The sequence below is a fragment of the Blennius ocellaris genome, assembly GCF_963422515.1.
Source record: "Blennius ocellaris genome assembly, chromosome: 17".
Taxonomy (NCBI): Eukaryota; Metazoa; Chordata; class Actinopteri; order Blenniiformes; family Blenniidae; genus Blennius; species Blennius ocellaris.
Genome location: NC_137666.1, coordinates 19,263,174 through 19,288,237, shown reverse-complemented (window position 1 = coordinate 19,288,237; position 25,064 = coordinate 19,263,174). Strand labels below are relative to the sequence as shown.

The 25,064-nt window shown below is 44.1% G+C and overlaps 2 protein-coding genes across 2 annotated transcripts; one reads left to right on the top strand and one right to left on the bottom strand.

The window, feature by feature from the left end:
• Window positions 1-3,074: 3,074 nt before the first annotated feature.
• Window positions 3,075-12,450, bottom strand: wars1 (tryptophanyl-tRNA synthetase 1). The gene is made up of 11 exons (XM_080513292.1): window positions 12,395-12,450; window positions 12,006-12,123; window positions 9,677-9,893; window positions 9,490-9,598; window positions 9,277-9,396; window positions 7,034-7,216; window positions 6,462-6,562; window positions 5,966-6,078; window positions 5,708-5,881; window positions 3,782-3,922; window positions 3,075-3,591 (listed from the first exon to the last, which is right to left on the bottom strand). The coding sequence occupies exons 1-11, from the start codon at window positions 12,424-12,426 to the stop codon at window positions 3,433-3,435; spliced, it is 1,467 nt and encodes a 488-aa protein (XP_080369418.1). The 5' UTR covers window positions 12,427-12,450; the 3' UTR covers window positions 3,075-3,432.
• A 954-nt stretch (window positions 12,451-13,404) lies between these two features.
• On the top strand, window positions 13,405-22,910 carry wdr25 (WD repeat domain 25). Its single transcript, XM_080512812.1, has 6 exons — window positions 13,405-14,028; window positions 16,787-16,934; window positions 19,065-19,195; window positions 19,336-19,506; window positions 21,490-21,630; window positions 22,177-22,910. The coding sequence occupies exons 1-6, from the start codon at window positions 13,627-13,629 to the stop codon at window positions 22,396-22,398; spliced, it is 1,215 nt and encodes a 404-aa protein (XP_080368938.1). The 5' UTR covers window positions 13,405-13,626; the 3' UTR covers window positions 22,399-22,910.
• The last annotated feature ends 2,154 nt before the right edge of the window (window positions 22,911-25,064 follow it).

Sequence of the window (25,064 nt, the reverse complement as noted above, 5' to 3'; positions counted from 1 at the left end):
CAAACTTTTCTATTTCTGCACGCACGCGTGCGCGCGCACACGGACACCCATACACTCGGGTCTTTTTTTTTTTTTTTTTTTTTTTAAAGCGTCCAATCTGATTAGCGGCCTGCAGACAACTCCCCCAGCGGCGGGTCCGCCCCTCACGCCCATTGGCTGCGGCTTCGGGCGCGTGAGAAGGTGTCTGCTGTCTGCAGAATCAACAGCCTTATCGCCCAGAGCCCAGCGGGGTCCGAACATGTGACCCCCCCCAGTGGGGTCACGACACTTTTTGTTTCATTCTTGGTGGTGAGGGACAATTAAGGTAATAGTTAAAACATATCCAATGCCCAAGTTAGACTGTGTTCTTAATCTTATTCAAAGATTTACAGTGACACTGACCTGTGTCAGTGATTAAAGTGTTTTGGAGCACATGGCATGTCTTCATTCTCTTTTGAGGTTTTTCACATGACGTCAGAGGTCTGGAGGTACTAATTGGTCTGCAATTTTGCACACTGTAATCAATATCCTAAACAATCCCACTTTGAGCGATGGTCCAAACTGGTGAACTCGTCCACAACAATTTTTTTTTCAGCATTATTGATTTGAAGCACTGGATTTCAAAGTATATTTGACACATTTGGAAGGATTATTAAGTGTATTTGACAACAAAAACATAAGCTATAGCAGCAAATTTGACACAATAGTAAGCCGTAAAGTTAAAACACCACAACTGTGAGTGATGCGTTCAGGTGCTCATTAACGTGCAGGAAGCTGCTTTCTGACATGCTAACTGACAACAGTATCATTACGCTAGTAAATACAATAGCGACTTTTAACACTGGTTTAAAAAAGAAAATGCAAGATTACACATGGAGAACTTTCAACATCGAGATCTGGAATCAGGACTAATATATCTTTGTGACTGCTTTGAGTGATGCGTTCAGGTGCATCACGCAAAAGAGGATCTTCCGACATGTTAGCGAGCTGCGGGGCTCCTACAGTAGCGACGTTACATGATAAACATGATTAAAATATGATTGATAGTCATTCACCAGCTGGAACGTGCATGTGCAGCACAAGGTAGTGCCACCATACTTTGTGACAATATGCCTTATGTTGCCATACTAAATATATCTGGACAAATACTAGATCTATGAAACATATATAAATTAGAAACAACATGTAAAAGTACATTGTACAGGATTTATTTTCTCCCAAAAGTTCTGAAATCTCATCTGTAGACGAGTCGTCCTACAATCGTCCCAACTCACCCTGTGTGTTTTTAGTCCGTACGTTTTGGGGGGAGGCCACGGTCGCCACGCTTTGTTGTCCGTTTGTGGCCTGTTGTCATTCTTGATAGTGATTATCTGACACCTTGACTCCAGCGGCTGTGGTGTCTATCACACTGTTTATGAGGCTGTTTCCAGGCCTAAGCGTTTCACTGACGCTCAACCTCGACCTTGGGGAGAGAGGACTTAAGGAAGGGCCAGAGGAGGAATGGGGGGGGTCCGTCTGTCTTGTTGTGTCTTCCGTGCATGCTACATGCTTGTGTTAGAGGTGGCGCTCCGGTTGCAACTTCGAAGAAACAACCCTTTGCATCCAAGTTACTGTCTGATCATCTTCCTGAAACCGTGCATCACCGGGGAACATCCATTTTTCCATAACAAAGTGGCGTCGTGAACAAGGATTTCAATACAACAATGTATGGTACGTTGGGATACAGTTGGTGACTGATTGTTGAGAGGTGCTCTCGGGACATTCTGGCTGAAGTGTCCTCACGCAGTAGCGGGTCCTGGGAGATGGATGACCAATTGTGATCATTGCTAACTGGGTGAATTTGACTGAGCTTGGTTTGTAAGTGATGTTATGTGTGAACAGCAGTTGTGAGTGTGGCTGTGAGGGCTGGAGCGAACCCTCACAGGAGAACAGAAACAGGAGGTTGATAGAAAATTGGTGACAGAGGCAGACAGAGTAAAAAGAGATTATAAATAAATAAGAGACTGAGTTTTTGTCGATCGCAGTGGCGGCTGCTGAGATGGTTAGGAGTATATGGTAACGATGAAACAATAACAGCAACCAAAGATAAATACACAGTTCCGATTAAAGTTCATGTTAAATTTCCAATAATTAGGCAATATAGTTTTTCCAAAGAGCCCTTGATGGAATAGGAATAATCTCGTTCTTTATTGATGAGGGTGTTTTAATGGAACCCCCGTAATACAACGATTATGCCAATCCCATAACCAGGCAGACCAATTGAACCAATTCATCCATTTCATGTGGATGATGTATTAATCAAGTCTCTGTCCACACCAGGTGCTGTTCGTCACGAGAACAGCTCTGAATGTGGAAGGAAAAGCAGAATGGGAGTGACAAGGAGCTGTCGATCAGACCAACCCGATTGCAAAGGATCCAAGCTAGTAGTAGGAAGGGTGTCTATCATCCTACTACTGGTGTTCGGAGCCACGGAGGTCCAATCCTTGCTGCGGACGCAGGAATGGAGACGGAGATCCAGACGAATCAGCTGACCTGTCCACTGACATGGATGAATATCCAAGACAAATTAACTCTGATAATGGAGCGGCGAGCGCCCTGACGCTTAGCAATGGTAAAGGAGCGGCGAGCAATTAGCAGCGGCCCATATAAGGAGCAATGTTTAATCTGTTATACATAATTAATTGTGTCTGCCTCTTTAAGAGGCATCGCACAATTATTACTATCCCAGGAAAACTGTGTTTTTAAAAAAATCTTCTTCTTACGCCAATATTTCGGCACCGTTTGGAGCCGGTACACAAAAAGCACAGACTTGGACTGCAGTACAGGCTGTTCAGATCTTTACTGTGTGGCTTGCTGACATATTTAACGCACTTAAAAATGTATTTATCGTTCATGCTAACTGCTGCTTCATGATAGCATCTACTGCTACCGTGGAGGTCCAAAATGGCGGCACAATGATTTATGGCGTCACTTAAAGTCACATTGCTGAAAAAGCTCAATACGTCATCCTGAGTGCACTTAAAGAGATTCCTGAAGTCAGCGTTCTGTACAAACGACACTCCAGATACACATTTGAACTGTGGTCATGAGTGTTTTATTGTTTTTTTTCAGCACATCTCTGAATGACCGGAGTGCTCGTCATTTCTGATTTCACAGAGATGAAATGTACATCTTGCTGCATGGATCATGTAGAATTGATCATTTATATGTTAATACATATTCAATTATCCTGGCTTTCATGAACATCATTTCCAAAAACTGTGTGTTGACATCAGGCGCGGCATGACAAATGACAAACGAGGACACGGTGCAGCCGTCGTTCTTCATCCACTGTTAAATCCAGCTTCTACATCTTGTCCACCTTGCCGTCACGAAATCACAGAGAACGCAAACATTTTGTTTCCATAACTGACAAATCACATTTTGACTTTGGTCCTCGATCCGTCAAACCGACTAGGAGTGAAAATTTAAAGGTCTGGGCGTCATGAACTGCTGCACCATCTCATCTGTGACCTGCTTGCGTCTCTCTTGGTGCTGCACGATCATCGGCTGCAGAGTCTCAACTAAAATCTTCTTCAGGTCTCCAGTGAGGAGGGCTCCACTGCTGTAATCCTGCAGGGAGACAAGAAGCACCGAGTGAGGGGAGGCTGGACCAGTGCAACCAAGTTGAAAAAAAAAAAGAGTCCACAAGCATCCACAAACAGAGTAAATTTCAGATCTGACACATCGTAAATAAGTGCTGCTTGTGTGACGTCGTTTTGCTCAAAATCAGACCGGAGCAGAGCGATAAAATCTCTCTCACCTGTCGGATTTTTTCCAGTTGTTCGTCGTCTTCCAGGAAAAAGGTCAAATACATGAAGGAGACGTCCACGTCCGTGTTGCCCCCGAACTGCCTGTGCTCCTCCACCGTGTCTTTCCCTCCGGAGAAGGCGTGTTTGTTAATCTTGGAGGAGGAAATCAGACTTTCAGTCGAGCAGAAGACACAGAAACACGACAACTGAAACCTCATCAGTGAGGTCAGAAGCCCAGGGCCTCAAACTCATGGCCTCTGGACCAAAACCTGCCGGCTGAAGGGATCAAACTCGCCTGGCAAAGCGTACAAATATTATAGAACTGATTAACTGCATTTGAAAAAAAACAAAAAAAGGTCCACACTTTTTAATATTTCAACTTTGCGATCGGCTATTGATTCTGTCTGGAGCGATGCTACAAGAATTTCCCTGTGGGATTAAACATACATACATTCTGTTGTATTTCAGGACTCTTCATGTGAGTGAACCAAATTACTGTCAATAAAGCAGCATTAGCAGTAAATCCATACAATTTCCTCATTATAAAGACCGTTTTTGTAAAACGTGAACCGTTTAAGGACGCTCTTGTTTTTCATTGCCCCAAAATTGAGGCTGGCTATGTCATCATGAACCAGATTCAGGACTACGGCAGTCTTGTTCTCAGGGAGTTAAAGCTCCTTCACAGTGAAAATCGGTGATTATCTATCAAGTTGTCTACAAATTGTGTGTGGATTACCTCAAGGTTCCATTCTGGGCCCAAAATTGTTAATACATATCCATAAATGACATTTGTAAAACTTCTCAAATTCTTAGATTCATCTTGTTTGCAGACGATACAAATATTTTTGCTTCAGAAGACGATTTAAAACAACTGTGAACTCGAGTGTCAACAGGTGGTTCATAACAAAATAAATTATCTCTAAATCTGAGCAAAAGCAAAATGATGATATTCGGCAACTGTAATTCCAATTCGCAGGAAGCAGTTCAGATAGAGGGTGTTGTTATAGAGCGGGTGCATGAAATCAAATTCCTTGGCGTTTTTATAGATGATAGAATTACTTGGAAATCTCACATTAAATATATATCTACAAAAATTTCAAGAAACATTGCAATAATAGCAAAAGCAAAGCACATTTTAAATATCAAAACTTTACACCTTATACTGTTCTCAGATTTTTCCCTATTTATATTATTGTACTGAGGTTTGGGGTAGTACTTATAAAAAGACAGTCAAACCAACAGTAATGTTGCAAAAAAGAGCTATTCGATTAATTCATAAAGTTGGGTTTCTGGACCACACAAACTCATTATTTTTAAAATGAAAAATCATGAAGTTTAGTGACATTGTTGAGTTCCAAGCAGTACAGATGTTACATAAAGCAAGTTACAGATTGTTACCAAGCCAAATACAAAGAAGGTTCCCAGATCGTACTGGTCGTAATGAATCACGTGAGGAATTAAACTTTAGGACTCAGAAACATAAACACAACCCTGAAAAGTTTTAGCCCGACAGTTCATGGTGTACAATTGTGGAATTGTTGAAACGATGTCCAAACATCAACCTGTTCAAATACAAATACAAACAAAAGACTTTTGAAATATACAGAGAGGAAGAAATGCATTGCCACCAGGAGGAGAAGTAGGATCAACTTATATATATGTGTGTGTGTGTGTGTGTGTGTGTTGTAAGTTTGGTCCGTGTTGATATAGTCGTTTGAAATGTAACAAGTTCTCTTTTGTTGATGTTTTGTTCTTCTATACCAGTGTAAAATGTACTTTTTATTGCACTGAATTTGGGGATAGGCGCTCATAAGCTTCTTGCTTCAGCCCACTCCTTTTGAGCAGAATGTGCACTGCTCAAATAAATAAATAAACAAATAAACAAAATAAACAAATAAGTCAGAACAGAATCGACACCACAGCAGCAGCAGAAGCACCTTGTTCTTGATCTGCTTCGGGGTGTCAGTGAGGAAGATGGAGGAGTTGGCGTCGCTGGCGCTCATCTTGGTCTGCGCTCCCTGCAGCGCCGGGAAAAAGGTGGAGTGCAGCAGGGCCGGTTTGGGATAGCCGATCCTCGGAGCGACGTCCCGGGTCATCCTGAAGTATGGATCCTTGGGGGGGAGGAAAAGGTGGAGGGTTAGCAGAGCAGGCAGGCAGTGGTCAAGTCAAGAGACGTCAACGCCAGGTGAACTCGCCTGGTCAATGGCGCATGGGATGAGACACTGGACGTCTTTTTTGTCGCCAAAGATTTGTGGGAAGGAGTTGCAGAAAGAAGGTGCAGCTTGGGTGGCCGGGAAGCTGATCTTCCCTGAATAGAGAAAACAGACATTTCCATGTTGTCACAGAGGGCCTTGCACTTTCGGAAGTCGCCCCAAACTAACACTGATTAGAGAGGAAGTGAAGAAGAAACACAGATCATTGATTGGTCCGTGGTGGCTAGGCTAGTTAGCTCGCGGCTTGTCGTCTTCAGACCAGATATCAATGAGCGCCTTTGTCACTTCTTCTCCCTCTCAACTTCTTCCTTCTTACAACTTTTTCTTTCTGCGTCTACTTCTTCTGATTCGTGGGGGTAACTTTGTTTGTTTGCTACCCAGAATGCATTGCGCTCGACATCACATCCTCTCAACTCGCCGAGGAGAACTCTGGTCCAGGTCGAACGGGGAGACGGGAAACACGCCCTTAAAGACTCACCGATGCAATCGCTGTCACTGAACCCGAAGATGCCTTTAACCTGATTAAATGTCACATGTTTCTGAATCTTCACCACATTTCTGTAGAATGCAGGCGACGCGCTGTGGAAAAACAAACAACAGCCACTCAAACCACAGTCAAGAGGAAAAACTCACAGTACTGCAATCAAATAGTATTTCATGGTACTTCCATGACACTTCAGTACAACTGACATGTATGAATGAGAAGTTTCTGCTCAGTAGATCAACAATTGGCTCTTATAATAGTAAAAATATCATTTCAAGTATCTTCCATTGATTTACTCAAATTTTTCCATCTACATTGTTGTAGAGTCTGACGTAAGCCATTTTTATTTACATGATCTCATCTGTCTGAGGAATGAATTTTACTAGTATAAACGGTTTAGAATACTTGGTACTTTTACTTGAGTATTTTTTGACTCGCAATCAGTATTACTTGTAATTATAAATAGTGTGACTGTAGATGAAGTTGGGAGTAAAAATGTTGAGGGCTCTTCCCTTCTTCTAGGTCTCTGATGAGCGAGAGTGAAGTGAAACCAGTGTTTTGTTCACCCCATGTAGTCCAGGTCCGAGAAGATGAAGGTTTTGTTCACATCAAAGCCGCAGGCGATGATGTCTTTGGCGTTTTCTACGGCGAATCTGTGGCACTGTTCCAACGTCAGATCCTTCCACAGGTACTTCTCGTCGTCGGTCAGCTGGACCACCAGAGGGATGTCGAAAACATCCTGAAGCCACCTGGAGAGACCCGATCGGAAGTGGAGGTTGGGAGCAGGGTGAAGGGTGAGACGGGGGGAGTTAGAAGGGAGAGGAGGACATGTTTATTGGGTTTTTAGCAACTTCACAAAACACACATGGACTTGGCTCACATACACATTATGATAGTCAAACAGGTGTCGACATTGTGTACTAAACAATTGCATCAGTAAAGAAAGAGTTAGTGAGTACACAAACAGTAATAGAATAAAGAAAATAGATCAAAGTTAAATAAAAGGAACAATAACAATGTGTCTATTGAACAAAGCCTATTGTAAAAATAGTGGAAACATTTAATCCAATATATGTCAGGAAGGGTTCCCATGTTCTGAGGAAGGTGAGGAGGGGAGGCTAACTGTAGGTAGTCTCATTTATAAAGCTGCTGAAGCACTAACCGCGTCCTGAAAGATACGTACGCCGCTTCCCACACAAAGTTTGTGATTTAAAAAAAATTATTTTGCGGGAGAACGTTCCCACTTTGACCCTTGAGCAGCACATTTTGGAGACGAGGAACCTGCAGCGCTGACGGTGAGGTGGAGAACTGAAGCCAGATTCATCTCATACATTTATTATCTTTCAAATATCAGACTTATTGATCCACGTGATCATAAACAGCCAAGCTGCAGTGGTAGAGAGGTTTCTTTAGTGGAACATTACTGCTGAATCAGCAGCTCCATGTTCATATGTCATAGTTTCATCTTCAAATGATGCAGAGCGCTGGATAGAACTGACTGATTATCAATTGTGACAAAGTGTGTAAACATCAGTGTAATTTCAGAGTAAACACATAAATAGAGCCGTGAGTAAAGCTGCAGTGTCGGGAGCAACACTGACTGTGTCTCCAGTCGATGGGGACGTCTGTTCTGTTCCAGCTGCTTTTATTAGGATTTACAGCGATAAGGTACAAATATACTGAACTGTATGAACACGGGAACAAAGTGAGTCTCTGGGAAAGTCTCATGTAAAAAAACAAACTGCAATAGAGGTGATTTACCAGTGGGTTACATGTGAAATAAAGAAATTATAGATTTTATATTTCTACATACGTGATACAGTTTAGTATATTTTCACGTTACGGCTGTAAATCCCATAAAAGCTGCTCCCTTTTTGGCACAGCACTGGTACAGTCATGCGCTCGGGAACGACGTCCTCCTCCAACAGGAGTGACGAGATACAATACAAAGTCCACTGAGCCTTTATACCAGTCCCTGTTCAAATATTTAATTTATATATTTAATAAACAGATAAAACTGAACTTAATCAGTCTGCTGTGTCTCCACCTAAATGTCTCCTTCCCTCTACGACTCTCCGACACACTGGAGTCACAACCATGGAGGCTGTTTTTGCATCCAGCAGTGAACTCGGCCAATGATGTCACTCTCCTCTGGCCTCCACCTTCAGCCACTGCTGCCAATCACTTGTTTTTTTTGTTTTTTTTTAATTAGTGGTTCCACTACTGTGACACCAGATAATATAATTTTCCTGACCTCCACCTCCTCCGTGACTATTTCTCTCTCCGTAAATGATTGAGATGCAAAAACATTGACATCTGATTTTTTAGGGTGCATGCCATTTTCAGGAGGAATCCTATGCAAGGTTTTATAAATGAGGCCCCTGGTGGTTCATTTTCCAACAAAACACACTCCGTGTAAATGAAAGAGGCTGCAGCAGCAGCTAAGATTACACCAGATATCTGAGTCTGATATTGATCGCGGGCTTTAAGACCACGATGTCGGCCGTCCTTGAATGGGATGAGCGACGACTGAAGATTTGACAGTGACTCTCCAACGATTGCAATCTTTCGTCTGTGACGGCTGAAAATCGCGGCGTGTGGCTTTAAAAGGGAGAGGAGGGTGAGGTGGATAGGGGAAGGAGGGTGAGGTGGATAGGGGAAGGAGGGTGAGGTGGATAGGGGAAGGAGGGTGAGGTGGATAGGGGAAGGAGGGTGAGGTGGATAGGGGAAGGAGGGTGAGGTGGATAGGGGTGTTGGAAGGGGAAGGAGGGTGAGATCAGGGGTGGGTGCGTCTCAAGCTGTGTCTTACTTGGTGAAGATGAAGGGGATGAGGTGACCCACGTGCATGGACTCTGAAGACGGACCTCGGCCGGTGTACAGGTAGAAGGACTTCTGCTTCTCGTACGCGTCCAGGACCTGGTGCATGTCCCTGCCGGACGATTCGCAGAGGGGTCAATACCGGAAACTCTTCCGTACGTTAATTCGGAGACAACACGATGAGAAAAAGATGAAAGATGCTGACCTGTGTGAAAAGAAGACTCCTCTTCGTAAAAAACGGTGAGCTCTCTGCCCCGAGACCTTTTCCATTCTGTCCACCAGCTCCTGGTCCACTTTACTGCTGCCAAACCTCACTAAACAGACACACGACAAGGTCCATCACGTGCCTGCCGCCAAGATGGAGACTCAGCTCGGCTCACTTGAAATCTCACCGATCAGTTTGTCGTAATCAACTCCCTTGGCGTTGCTGGTGGCCACGTTCCACGGGTCGACCGTGTCGTCATCATCCGCCGCTTCCGCCGAAGGCCCGCCGTCCACAACCACCATGTCGTCAGATGGCGGCTTTCCCGCAGCGTAATCCTGACCCGTCGTGCTTTTGTAGTCCATTTTCAACTTCAGCAACCGCTGGACAGCCGCATCGATTTCAGCCTGAAGAAACAAAGACATCACCTGTCATCACTTTGATTCTATCGCAACATGTCGCTACGAGCTATTGCCATCCAAATACTGTCATTTCCCCCATCATTACCAGCCATTCAGTCCACGCTGGGAGCCAGCTGCAGCTTCCACACCGACAGCATAGTCTCAAAATATGATGACAAACTTAAAACAAACCACAAATTAAAACAAGAACAGAGCAGCAGTCCCGAGGGTACAAATGTTTTTTTTTTTTTACATTTCAATACATTTGCAAACCTAGAAACACCTCGCATAAGAATTCTATTTGACTTCATTCTAAAAAGGAACCTCAAGAAAGCAATACTGAGTAAAATATACCAGACAGGTTCTACAAACAAAGTTAAAATAGTAACACACCCCCCCCCCCCCAGGAGACCATTCTAAACTGCAGTATAGTGTTAACAGTCCAGAAGAGGTAGGAAAGGAAAGGATGTACCTCAAACATTATTTATATTCTCATTATATTTACTTTTTAATTTTTGTAAATGTATTTTTTATTAACTTGTCTGCCAAAAGAAAAAAAAAAAGTTCAATAATTTGTCATATAAATGCAATATTCAGTATAAATGGATTTCCAAAAAGACAAAGCAAAGCAAAACAAAGAGAGTTGGTTACAGTCCGAGGTTAATGACGGTGCTACGACTGTCTGTTCGCTGCCGTACGGCTCATTTCTGCCCTGTTGGTCTCCGTTGCCCTCTCTGCCGAGGCCGTCATGGCTTCTGCTGTGATCGGTGATCAGAGGAAGAAGGACTCCCCTTCACTAAATCCTCCACTCTTCTTGTCGCAGTATTATCTGACAGTGAAACTTGTTTTAAGGTTCACGCATAGCACTTTCCCCATCATTCCTGACATCCTTGATGTGACGTAATGCATCTGAATATAGTTCTTAGATGGGTGCGGCATTCCTTAAATTCATGGAACGTCTTATAGACTGCCAATAAATCCTCCAATAATATCAAGAATCACCTGTATTTGAGCGTGTGGATTAGTTGTAATGCGTGTTGATGCGTTATGCAGTGTGACAGCACTCGCTCCCTGCAGCAGCCTCCTCTCTGATCAACTCCATGGAATTTCTCTGAATGCGTCGTGATCTGGAGGCTGTGAACAGTTTGCTCCTATTCTATTGAGGACCCCTGGTTTAGACCAGTGAACAAGTGGAGCTCTTCCTAAATGTGGTACAAAACAAAATAAATAAAGCACAAGCACTGATTTCACTATAAATCCATTTTTTATCACAGCATTCAAGCACAGATTGCACACAGATGACGCTTCTGTTGCATATTATGATGTAAATCTCTGCCGACGCCTCTTTAAATGCAAAAGGAGACACTGAGTTAAAAAAAAAAAAAAAAATCCACTGTGGTCCAAGTTTTCACAAATCCTTGTTTGTGGTGACTTGTAGCTGTGTTTTTGTGGAAATGCAAGGCCCAAACACAGAGAAGTCAGTTTTTCTAAAGATCTGGCTACATGTAAATGTGGCCTTAATGGGGAGGGAGGTAATAAACCCCTAACATGTGTCAGGTGGATTGCCCTCACCTCTCTCCCACAGAGACATTCTTATTATGTCCGGCAAGGACGTAATAAAACCATCGGCATATATTTGTTTGTCTATAAGATTATGTCAAAACTCCGTCACGAATTTTGTCGAGATTTTCACCAAAGATGGGTATGAGGCCATGGAAGATTCCATAAGATTTTAGAGGTGAGGAAAACCGTTTGGAAAAAAAAAAAACAACAACTTCTGAGGGCCTCACAGTGAAAGAGAGATGGAAGGTTTGTTGGAGCCTCAGAGGAGATGGGCACGGCTCTCATCGACTGAGGGTGAGGATGATGATGATAATGATGATGATGATGCAGTTTCCCAGCACAATTTTTCCCAAGTGAAATTGTTGTAAATTTCATCGAGATAGAAATTAACTGGTAAATAAGTGTGAAAGCATAAGTGTAAAAAAAAACACTTTCAGAATATGAATAAAGACCTACCGGATTAAAAATAATAATAATAATAAAAAACCTGCAAGTGGCACAAGATGAATTACTTAATTTGTTGCCCACGGATCAAAACATAATGAAAACACTCACTTTCTCTGCTTTAGCTGTCTTCAGGCTTCTGACTTTGTCTCCTTGTGCGCTCAGCTCCTCGTAAAGCTGCGCCGGAGTCTTGGCTCCTTCTCCTGGGCAGTCTGTCATCATCTTCACACTATAACCAGGTAACAGTCACAGAAAATCTCATCATCCGATTGTGACACTCAAAGAGAGACAATCAAAATAACAGCAGGATTAAGACGCATTGAGGACTGTCAGACTGTCTTGTCCACCAGAAGAAACAATTCCCGATATGTCAGCTAAATATTCTGAACTTGTCTTCACAATATCTGGATTTATCTGACGTGGTCTGATGCGCACATTCATCCATATTTTCCCCCAGAGAGCATAAAAACAGCTGTAATGTGATAATTTGCGAGTCCTACCTGACTCTGCTCACATGCAGCTGACAGCTCATTCAACTTGCATCAGCTTGTGTTTGCGTCAAACCCTCCCCAGAAACAAGCTGATCGTCAGTTCCGCCAGCACGAATGTGACGCTGAAATGAAACCCGACGGAGACAATTGGTCCTTTTTTTGTACACATATATGTTGTATATATTCAAGCTCGATTTAAAAAAATTAGTTTGCAAAGTTTAGCCACACGTAGAAACATTTTTTACCACATACGTCCGAAGAGAGGACGTAGTCGACATTTTTCCGGTCTCCTCCAGAATAAAAGCTTTCACAAATAGAACCTCGGAGAAATATGAGAGAAATTAGAGAATCGTTTTATTGTGAAATGTCAGCTCGTGCTGAAAACGTTGCTCCAGATGTTGAAGCTGGTTTGTAAAATCCCTCTGTGAGCAGATGATTTTAGGATTTCTGACCACTGCAGGTATAATTTCAAGATCTGAGAGAAAGTGTCAATGTGTTTTTGTCGCTCCGGACAAGGATGCAAACCGCGTTGGTGGCTGATCTGTAGCACTTCCGGTTAGCCTTAGCAAGAGATGCTACATATAGTCGAATATTTGTGACATATGCTGGGGGGGAAAAAAACAGTTTTTGTAATTCGTATTTGAGAAAATCTCATTTTGTGAACTCTCTGTGGGAGTCTGATGACAGATATGGACCACTCGTTTCAATACGATAAACATAATGATTGTGAATGAACTTACTAGGACATTCCTGCTAGATGTCTCTCCTCAAATCTCTCCGTCTGGTTGTGATTTCCCATAAAGTACCAACAAAACGTTTACATGTGCGGTCAAACTGTTGAATTGTTCCACTTTTTCTAAGTTAAAGCACAAACCGTTGAAGCATCTCGGGTGTAATGACTGAAGTGGGCACTAGAGGTCACCCTGACGGCGAACTGATATCTGCCCTGTTGCGCCTCTTTATTTCAGTGCCATGTGAAGATGTCTTCATTAGTGGACTATGAGGATTCAGAGGATGAGGGAGAGCAGCCGGCTTCAGCTCCTGTAACAACTGCATCACGTAAACAATGGCCCAAAGGTGCAATCTCCAATCACGTCCAGCTGTTTACCAGCCGGCAAGAGTTCAGCCCGGACAGGACAGTGTCAGGACATCATGGAGACGCCCTAAGAACAAGCTCCCATTTTCTCCTGCAAAACTATTCTGGCTTTGAAACAAAAGGGACAGCAGAAAATCTGCATATTATGAACCCTGTCCGTGTGCCCGAGGGGAACGAAGCACCTCTGCCGACAGTGTTTGCATTACCACATGTATCAAACCCGGCAAAAAGACTCCCACCGGGTGGGCCGGGTGTCAGACCGTACGTTCCTAAGAGGAAGAGACTTACCACTTCGGCAGAGGTGACGCTTCCACAGCACCCAGCAGGGCCCACTGCAGAGAGCCACACCGGCAACAGCCAGAGTATCTTCGAGATATCAGACGGGCTGAAGCCGTATCTGAATGACAAGCCCAGGCCGGCGGGGGTACCCCGGAGGCTCCTGATGAGGCTGGAGGGCCATCAGGGCTCAGTCAATAAACTGCAGTGGTGCACTGTGCCTCACTTCAGTCACCTGCTGCTGTCGGCCTCCATGGACAAGACTTTCAAGGTAAAAGCAGAAATAGTACGACGAAAGCCGTGAAAACAGGAAAAAAACCCTGTTTATTACAATGTCATTTGAACCCTTTTCTTAATGACGTCATTTTTTTTTGTAATGGATGTTTCCTTTTCAGGGATTTTCGTCATGTTTCCCATGCTGACAAACTGTTTCTACAAAGCTAAAATCCATTTGTCACTGCCGTTCTCGCCAGGTACACCATGGAGGTCATCTGACCTTGTCTGACCTTCACTGTAGAGGGTTACAGGCAGAGCCTTGATATCTACCGCAGTGCCTCAATTTGTAAATGGAGCGCAAAACTTTCTTTGGAATCATATCTGCCACTGTTAGCTGAATGTATGTCAGGACCCCCGGGACCCCCTCTTACTCCCTCTCCATCTCATTCTTTCCCCCTCTTTGCTCACACCTGGAAAACAAGTTGTTTCTTTTTTTTATTGTAAAGGGCAAATATGTCCATCCAGGTACAAACAAAGAAACCAGCATCATCCTCCATTATCCAGGGGAAATTTGAATAATTAGGATTTGTAATGAGTTTATTTGTATGACCAGAAGAGCACAGTCTCTTCTTCCTCAACCGGCACAGACGTCAGACGTGTGGTCGCCATGTTATCTGTGGAATCTCCGTTCATCTTCCTCCACGCCACTTTATATCCCGCTCAGAGTGCAGCTGATCTTACTAGTGAGCGTCGACTCGTTCATGTGTACAGGTGAGCAGTCCATCAGCGTTTATTTAAGCTGAGCGGATGTTTTGTGTCTGCAGGCGGGAGTGAGAGTGTTCCTTTCTCATCACTCCTGTGTGTTTATTTTGCAAGCAGTCACCATGACGACATTAGCTGTAAAGGAGCCGTTTTAAATTCATTACATGAGTATTAATTTAGTTTTAATTATCAGGAGTTTGTTTTGGAAGACATAGGCTACTCCCCTGAGTTACTGGCATGGATCCGCCCTGCGTGCCTGTTAAAGTGGGGGTGAAATTAAATCGGGTGCAAATAAATAGTTTGGTTTGGATTCTGGGCTCAGAGGGCTGATTGTGCGTTATGGTTCATGTCATTGACTCATTCATGAGAAGCAGCTTTCTCTATGCCCGTACGTCTTTATCATAAACTGACCACGAGGTGGCAGCGTTCCTCCTTATGACCCGAGCAGCTCTTTGGACCACTTTCTCCATTATAAATCTTATATAACACATTCAACATTTAAAAAGGACTCTCATAAATATGGAATCACAGGAGTGCCAAAATTAAAAAGGAAATAAATGTGGAAATATAAGTATCAGGTATGGACGAGTCCCCCTGAACAGGAAACCCTTTGCATGATTTACATTATATTGCTTTTGTCTTTTTCCAGATGGCCATATATAAAAGCCTAAAGTTGCTTATACAATTATGCTATATATACAAACATACTGTATGATGTAGATGTAAATCTTCGTGACATTCTTTCACGAAGATTTACATTTGTAGTGTTGCTGCATTTTCTGTGCGTGTCGGCTCATGTGTGGAGGAATTGTGTTTAATAATGAAACAGGGAGGAGCGACAGCGTCCTGCAGATCTCCAGAGCTCCTCTGTGGCCTCAGCAAAAAAAAAAAAAATCATTAGTTAAATACCACACCTCGGTGGGCACCGCACCAGACCGCCCACCGAGCTTGAGTGAAGCCTTTGTTTCAGCACGTCAGGAAATAATATGATTGGAAATAAAACATGGCAGAGCACCGGTGTGCATGTTTGCCAAGACATGTTTTTGAAGTGCGGTCAGAGGGATGAAGACACGCTTTTATGTGTCATCGTCTCCCAACAGAACGCTCCATCTTATCAGATTGACCTCTCGAACACAAAACGCTATCACACACCACTGGGAATTGATTTATTGCCACACTTAAAGGCAATGAACGAGATTAATGAGATAGAAGGTGGTTTTTGCCTTTAAATTGACAAGCAGCCAGAGTTTCAACTCCTGGCATCCAAATCATGGCTTCAAGTTCAACCTGTAAACATTTATTCTCAGTTAACTGCTCATGGAACCAGGAAGAAAAAAAAGCAAATCACAAAGTCTTAATTTCAGGACAATACATTTGTTGAAAATGTACTTTCTGGGCAGCTAAAATAATTATCAAAGACAGTTGTTGATTATTTAAAAATTGGGATCTGGTATGGATTACTTGGGGACGCCCGGTTTAACAGGAAATGATAGACAATTTGTATGTATCAGTGTCAGAAAATAAAATAAACTCAACGACTAATTTGGAATTTGAATTCATGGTTAAATGAATGACAGTCCAAAGTTAATAGTGAAGCCTGAGGAATTGAAGCAGTTATTGACACAGAAGGTGGAGACGAAGAGGAGACGCGGGATGCGATCTGACCGGCAAACGGGCGATATAAACACCTCAAAGTCGTTTTCAAACTATCAACACAAGCAATGCATCGTTTACTCGTTGGTGTACATGATCATAGCACATTTGGCGCAAAATAACCTCCCTTATATGATATTTTAGATGCAAGTCTTCCCAGTAGTTCTCCGTTGAAACGAACGCGATTTCGCTTGAACAGGAAGTGCGTTTCAAACGGAAGTGTGGGACAGAAGTAAAAGTGGGCGATGCGGAATAAGGTCAATAGGTCAGAGGAGCTGTAGAGTCACCACAGGGGGGCACTGTAGATCCTCTCCGATGGAGCTGATAAAAACCGTGCCTCGTTCACACAGCAGGCCGCAGCGTTTATGTGACCGCGTTGCCCTGTGCTGTGCCGTCAGGTGTGGGATGCAGCTGAAAGTGGGCGGAGCCTCAGAGTCTACACCTGCCACACAGGAGCGGTGCGCGACGCCTGCTGGACGCCTTGCGGACGCCGTGTCCTCACCGGCTCCTTCGATGGCACGGCCGTGATCACGGACGTTCAGACCGGTGAGTCTCACCTGGTTTTGTTTTTTTTTCCTGACAATCCAGGCAATTTCACTTATTTCAATTTCTGTGTTTTTCTCCCTCAGCAGGTTGTGGTCATTTGTGTTTCGAGTGCATTCAGAGTGCCTCAACCTTCTAAACCCGAGTAGAAACCTTTTGTGAATTGCGGAGCACGCTCCTCTCTCTTATCCTTCCTTGCCGTCATGACTCATTTCAAGAGAAACCTTGAAAAATCTGAATTTCCCCCAAACAAACACTTCAGACTTGGTCAAAGTGTTTATTCTGCTTCGTGTTAATCAAATGTTCCTGCAGCATCTCAGCCTCTTCTAAAGTGAGTCAGTTCAATTCATTCTCGCAAATAGTATGTGAATTGTTCTCCAGACATTGTGGGGATGTACATGTGACGAATACTAAATGGTTCATCTGACATCCTGGTAATTAAAGCAAACAAACAAGCATTCTTCATTAATATTGTCTGTTATGCAAACATCTATTGGCACAATATTAAGTGTCTGTTCAGTGAATCAGTTCAATTGAACCATTTAAAAAGTAGCTCCATCTGTTAGACGCACATACACTTTGAATCCCTCTCTCTCTTTCTCTCTCTCTTTCTCTCTCTTTCTCAAATCGTACATGGCTGGGGTCTTGTGGTATTTGGGGTATTGGGATATTATGACATTGGGTTCTTGTGGTATTGGGTATTATGGTCTTGTGTTCTTGGTATTGATATCGAGGTATTTGGGATGTTGGGATCTTGTGGTATTTTGGGTATTATGTTATTGGGGTATTTGGGTAATTGGGATTTTGGGGTCTTGTATTATTATGGTGTTGGGATATTATGATATTGTAGTTTTTGGGATATTATGGTATTCGGGTCTTGTGGTGTTTGGGGTATTGGGTTGTTGAGATATTATGGTATTGTAGTGCTAGGATATTGTCGTATTGGGATATTATGACATTGGGCTTTCGCGGTATTGGTGTCTTGTGGTATTGATATATTTTGGTATTGTGGTTCTGGGATATTTTGGTATTGCGATACTGACAATATATAACATTTGCAGTGGCATTGCCATCAGATAAATAATGTCGAGGTCATTTGCCCTCTGACCTTGTGCACATTGATCAAACATTGCCTGAAACAGCGATTATTTCCCGCTGCTTCACACTAAATATCTGTAGAGGAACAACCGAGGAGTTCATTTGTGCTCACAGTTTGCGAGTATCTCCAAGTATACTTTAGAGAGGCCCTACCAGACAACATGACGGAGACGCTGGCGTCTCCATCTCCAGGGTCAACTTGTGGCAGCGATGACTTGCTGCCGTTTGCACTTCCCCTCTCAGCACATCTGTCGATACTGCCGATAAAGCCTATGGATAATAGCCTGGCAAGCCCTTTAAACACACAACAGCTCCAGGAAGAAGATCAATAATGGATCCATCACAACAGGAGGAGCCGCCATGACCTCATGTTGGGACACCGCCAACCATAAACCAACAAAGCTTGTTTGGTCATATTCTCAAAATCAGTTCAATTTAAATTTGATTTAAAAAGTGCCAAATACAACACAGTCCTTTTAAAGCACTTTTATATCTGAATCTCTCCTTCGGGGCTTCTACTATTTCTACTAATTGATGTTAGAAATGGCAAACGCAGATGGTTTATAAGGATGAGAATCAGCCTGTGTGAGCAGACAGTTCTTTCATCACGTCACCGAAATTCATATTATTATGGGAGTTGGGATTCTGCCACATTTAAACAATAATCTTTCTGCACATAGAGCAACACGGAGTTACAGTTGTAGGGATTTCTTAACATCCACATTGTCATACTTAGGGTCATTTGTTGCAAATTGCACATTGTATCGTCAGAGTTGATTCTGTAGTGTGTCGACAGGAAGCCACCTACTCCACGTTAAGTAGAAACAGTAAAGTGTTTCTGATTCTGGTGAATTTCACTCCCTCCAATAGATCGCTGTATGTAGAAGTGACACGCAAAGATGTTGATTCTCAAAAGTGAAAACGGTATTAAATCACACTTTGGGGTTGAAAATCCAACGACTTCCCGACACGGTTATTACTTGCAGAGAAGATCGTTACCTTGTGTGGTTGCTGTCTCATCCTTTCTGGCTGCAGGGCAACCGGCAGTGAGGGTGGACGCGGGGTTCAGGGTGATGTGTGTGGCCGTGGTCCCCAGTCAGCCCGAGGTCTTCCTGTGTGGAGGTCACAACCCGGCCGTCAAGGCCTGGGACTCCCGCTGCTGCAAGGTCAAACTTATTAACCGCTACGGCGAACAGCCGCCCTGCTTCACTCTCTTGTTTGACCACTATTTAGATAAAGACGGGCTTTGTTCACAGCTTGGTTACATGTATGTGTGTGTATGTGTGTGTGTGTGTGTGTGTATCAGGTGGTAAAGGTGTATAAAGCAGGGATCCAGCAGACATTGGACCTCCTCTTCCTCAGAGGCGACTCAGACTTCATCACAAGCTCGGACAGCGTGAGCCGAGACTCTGCCGACCGTACTCTAATGGCCTGGGACTTCCAGACCACCGCCAGGGTCTCCAACCAGATCTTCCACGTGAGCATCACTATCATGTTGACAGAGTTGACAGGCAGCCATCTTTTTAGGTACAGGTGCGAAACTGAGGGAATCAGGTCCGAAGTTAATCCAATCGATACCACTTGAGGACATTTATTACAACGATTACAAAGTTAAGGAATGACAGGAAATGTTTTCTGTCCAGAGGCTGAGCAGAACAGCTCATGAGAAGTGACCCCCCCCCCCTTGTATAAGTCTTCAGCAGCCGTTCCTCCTCTCACACTCCCTAAAAGTCCCATATTATCCAGTTTATCAACAAGTTCACATTTAAAGTCCTAGTGAAATGTAAAACACTACTTTGCAAAAAGCAATAGTTGGGGTACTACTTATAAGATTTCTCCGACTCTGCCCCACCACTGTTGTCGCATAACAAAGTTATTTGAATTTTGAATCTCCAGCCGACGAAGATGGAGGATGGAGATGACGGAGGAATCTTTCTTCGTGGGTGTGACGTCAAGAGATGTGCAGATCTCCATCTGTTGTGTTTACATTGGCTTGTTTCCCTCTTAAATATCAAAGTTTTTACAGTATTTTGAAGTTATAGTCGGCGTTTTATGAGCCTTGACGAAAGTTTGAGCCTGGAAGAGACCAGAGAGAGGAGAAAAGGAGCACAGGCGGCGGGAGCGGCTCGCGAGAGCGGCTAGCGGCTAGTGGCTAGCGGGAGCCACTAGCTCGGGCGGCTAGTAGACGATCAATTAATACCCGGACTCTTCTTCGGTGATTCCGCGCTTGGAAAAGCGCTTCGACATGATCCAGGAAGCCGAGTCATTCTGCCAAAAGTCAGGACGCCTCAAAGCCGCGGTGTAAACTGGCGGCTGCTGAGGCTGAGGAGACGAGGACGAATGGAGGACGAACCGTCTTCTGCTTCCTCAAACATGTTCCAGACGGGGGCACCGATGGCAGAACGACTCATTCTGTGTCTTCTTCATCAATCACTGGGTTTGAAATGCCTGATGATGATGAAATATCATTCAATTCAGACTCTTCGTCATCAAAACTCTGATCCTCCATAATGTAAACACAACTTGGGCGTGTGCACATCTAGTGACATCACTCTATTATTGTCAGAAGCTCCACCCAGCAGTGAAAATACCGCTGTTTATCAGCTATTTTCTCGCAGATTGCAAAACAGCCAGAGTGTTTTGGAGGTCGAATTTTCATTTCACGAGGACTTTAAAGTCTCTTCATGTCCGAGATCGTTGTGTTCAAAGTTTTTTGCCCCAAATCCAGCAATTCTTTGATTTTCAGCCATTTGAACAGTCAGACCTATAGTGTGATATTGAGAAGATGCTGTGTCGGTCAGTCTCCGTCTAGACCATACCCATCTTGGGAAGACAAGCAAGTGTTATTCTCCTGTGTTACCATGTGCCAATGCTCACATTCTGTCTGTCGCTACGGCTTGTATAAATGCTGTGGGTTCAGCCAGACCAGTTTGACGCAGAATCTGACCCCTACCCCTTCTGCGGTCAGATAAAGGAAGTACAAATAGACGTCTCTGCTTGTTGATACAGGTCAAAGGGAGAGCCTTCCATGACAGGGATTGGTCAGTTCCCTCTATGACATAACGCAGGGCTCAAAGCGTGCGTCGATGGCGTTGAGGTCATCCGGCAGGCTGTTTGAGGCGGTGCTGGAGCCGGTCCCGTCGCCAGTGACGTGCTGCAGGCCTCGCCACATCCGCCCACAGTCAGCAGTAGAGGAATGTAAATAGTGACCAAAAACCTCTTTCACGTGCACACTCACTGATCCCGGTGGGTTAAACCCTGGGTTGCAATACCGAGTTGTTAAAGCTGCTTCGCGTTTACGCTTATCAGGGTCGCGCATGTAAGGTAAGGCAAGGTAACCAGGTGACGGAGATATCCTGGGTGAATCCTGTGTTTACTCCGGGACGTCTTGTCGGCCTCTGCTGGTCAATATTACAATATGATTGAGTTTTCCCTCCGACTTTTTCTCTCCGTCCTCCAGGAGCGTTACACGTGCCCGAGCCTGGCCCTCCACCCTCAAGAAGACTCCTTCGTGGCTCAGACCAATGGGGACTACGTGGCCGCGTTCTCCACCCAGAGGCCCTATCGGATGAACAAAAGACGGAGATTCGAAGGACACAAGGTCAGTGAGGGCTGTGGAGTTGGGCTGTGTCTTCAGGGTGGAGGAGAAGCGTTGTCCTCGGGGTGGAGGTTAGGCTGTGTCCTCAGGAGGCTGTGTCCTCAGGACGGAGGCTAGGCTGTGTCCTCAGGAGGCTGTGTCCTCAGGGTGGAGGAGAGGTTGTGTCCTCAGGGTGGAGGAGAGGCTGTGTCCTCAGGACGGAGGTTAGGCTGTGTCCTCAGGGTGGGGCCAGGAAAACACTGAGTGTTTTTATCACGCACGCACGCACGCACGCACGTACGCACGCACGCACACACACACACACACACACACACACACACACACACACACACACACACACACACACACACACACACACACACACACACACAGGTTCCACCATGATGACTGTCCCCCCTCCGGTCCTCAGTAACTTCTTCATCATGACCGTATCGTTCAGTCTGCTCCAGCCCAGCAATTATGACCACGGGTGTTGACGGCGGCGTAAAAAGCAGCTTGAGGTGGAGGATTAACGCATTAATCGTCTGAGGTGTTGCATTTCTCTTGCAGGTGGAAGGATACGCGGTGCAGTGTGGCTTTTCTCCAGACGGGACCATCCTGGCCTCGGGCAGCTCCAGTGGCTGCGCTCACTTCTACGACTACCACACCGCCAGAACGCTGCACACCCTGCAGGCCCACAGCCGGCCCTGCCTGAGTGTGTCCCAGCATGCAGTCCTCCCTGCGACCGTGGCCACCGGCGACTGGGCCGGAGAGATCAAGGTGTGGAACTGATGTCTGTGCCTGTGGACACGGACAGGACCGGCTTTAAAAGCAGCAGGTGCCAACTGAGAGAGGAACCCTCTCTATTAGGAAACATTTTGAAACTGATGTCTGGCAACACTTGACACACGATTGTCTACAATCCAGTAATCCTGCTGGATTTATTCCAGGTTGTTTCTGCCCAACAGAGGAAGACCAACACAGGCTCATTATTTTTTTCTCCGCATCAAGATTTGTCCTTTAAAAAAAGTTTTCAGTGTGGCAGAGAGCAGAAACCTGATGGATGAACACATTCCTCATCTCATCCTCTCTTGCAGTTCTTTATGCTGAGTTCCTGACTGACTGTCTCACTGTACATGTGAGCTCAGCGTCTTTCTTCTACCTAAAATGTTGGAAGAGCACAACCCGAGGCACGTGTGAGCTGCCTGGTGGTGAGAATGTTGTTAATAAATACTTGTGTAAACTCTCAACTGTCTCAGGTCTGTTGGCCTTCGCCGGCCACAGTTGTTGGAACATGCAGGATACTGAAAATATTTAACACCGGCAATAAGTTATTCTTTGCTTTGTACAATATTTGAATGTTTTGAACTCCACAAGATCTATGAGTTTGTTACTTGTAAAAATAATAAATTCGTGTGCTCATGAAAAACCAACCTTGTGAACAATTCTTATGGCTCTTTTCTGTAGTATAGTGATCTTTTTTTGTCACAAACTTGCATGTGTACTTCCCAATACCTCCACACAGTAAGTTAAATAAGGCGACACCTATTGTGCTCATGTATTTTGCTCTCCCCAGACGTTCCAATAGGTCATCAGTTCTTGGAAGAGGGGTGTGAGTAGGGATGGGAAGTCAGAACCGGTTTCCAATTGATCCATTCCATTGGAATTGCACACCTCAAATCTGATCGATTCTTTTTAATGATTCATTTCACGGCACGACATCGAGTGGCGTTGCGGTACGTTGCATTACGTCACACACTCTGCGACGCAGACCTCCTGCAACCACGATAACGATCCTTGCTCTTAAAATCAAACAGCACTGGCATGTGTTTCTCCGTAAAAGTGCCAAGAACCAATAAATATTTTGTATTTGATGCTGTATAAATTGGATTAGATTGAAAAGCCACACACACACACTTCAGGCAGTGAACCTTCACTTCTGCTCCCATCTGGTCGATTATCACTTCACGCCACGCTCGCCGTGATGGACTGGCGAAACTGTGCCTCCTGATCTAATTTGATCTTGTTTGAATAGTTGTAAACACATTAAGTATTTCCTTTTTTTTCACTGATAAATCTGTATCAAGCCAGTTTCTGCTTTTGTTTGAGGTTATTTTTTCCTTTTCTTTTTTGAAAATTGTTCCCACAAATAATTTTTGGCAAATGCAAAAACCACCATCTTTATTAAGTAAATAAACATACAGCACAAATATCTAACCATGCACCAGGCAGACATGTAGACTGCTGCTCTGTCGTCACAGGAACACGGCTGGAAGTTGGACGGAACCACGTCGGACGAATTATTCAGGCTAAACATTTAATAAATAGAACATCAACTCAAACTGGATTAAAAAAATTCAGAAGTTTAAAAATCCCACAAACATGATGAAACCGACAAAGACGACAAACTGAAACGCTGCAGGGAGGAAACTGAAGACATCGTGATTAAATAAAGAAAAGGATGAAAACAACTGTCTTCAGCCCAGGAGGCCCAGCATCATAAACTCAAGTATATTTATCACTCAACAGATTTAACTCATAATTTAATTAATACCGTGAAGCCCGCGTGTGTAATATCTCTTTATACATCATGTCCACAACAAACATATCAAACAACAGCACCTCATCCTGCTCCTCTGTACAATGGTGCTTTCATTACGGGTAGTTTCACCCTGTTTGTAGTCATCGTCATGACGATCATGAGTCAGAATGGAGTCGTGCGGCCATGTGTGATTAAGTTTCATCTACATACATGTGATGACATGAGGAGAAAATCTCCCAACAGCCTGAATCCAGGAGTCAGGTCTCTGGAACTGACAGGCAGAAGGTAAACATTCGTCCTTGAGGCTCTGCTGCTTCTGCATGGCAACGTTCCTCTCAGATCTACAGGGCGACAACGTCGGAAAATGAGAAATTGGGACATCAGTTTTAACCGCGGTTTCTCTACATACCCGAACTGAAGGAGCTGTCTTTGATGTGATGTTTCTCATCTTCTTTTAAGACTCTCTTCCTTTATGTCGACTCTTCTAATTCATGTATTTTTAGTATCATCAAACATTGCTATTTAAATGAGGATGGCTGGACTGTCTGTACAATTTACATCTACACATGAGAAAAATGGAACAAGATGTGTAACTTGATGTAAATGTCTAAATTAATATTTTTTAAAAACTAACAAGAGAGAGGAAGGCCTCTTGAATGAACACGCTGTGTGTGTGTGTGTGTGTGTGCGCGTGTGTGTGTGTGTGAGAGAGAGACAGAAAGAACATACAGTAGCATCACTGAAGTTGGAAATGATTAAACAGGATCAACATTAAGGCAATTTCAAAACTCCACCTTTGTTATATAATTCATCGAACTCAACGTGCACTAAAGTAGACTTCATGTGTTTAAAACATGCACAGCGCTGGTGACAAAAGTGAGCGAACCCTCGGATTTGGTAAGTAGACCTCTGGAGG

Coding starts and splice junctions, on each gene's coding strand:
- wars1 (XM_080513292.1), bottom strand. CDS start 12,426: ATGAGCTGTCAGCTGCATGTGAGCAGAGTCAG. Junction 6,563..7,033: donor TCGGACCTGGACTACATGGG/GTGAACAAAACA, acceptor GTTTTTCCACAG/CGCGTCGCCTGCATTCTACA. Junction 5,882..5,965: donor TCCCATGCGCCATTGACCAG/GCGAGTTCACCT, acceptor CTCCCCCCCAAG/GATCCATACTTCAGGATGAC.
- wdr25 (XM_080512812.1), top strand. CDS start 13,627: ATGAACCCTGTCCGTGTGCCCGAGGGGAACGAAGCACCTCTGCCGACA. Junction 14,029..16,786: donor CCATGGACAAGACTTTCAAG/GTAAAAGCAGAA, acceptor CTGTGCCGTCAG/GTGTGGGATGCAGCTGAAAG. Junction 19,196..19,335: donor GGGACTCCCGCTGCTGCAAG/GTCAAACTTATT, acceptor TGTGTGTATCAG/GTGGTAAAGGTGTATAAAGC.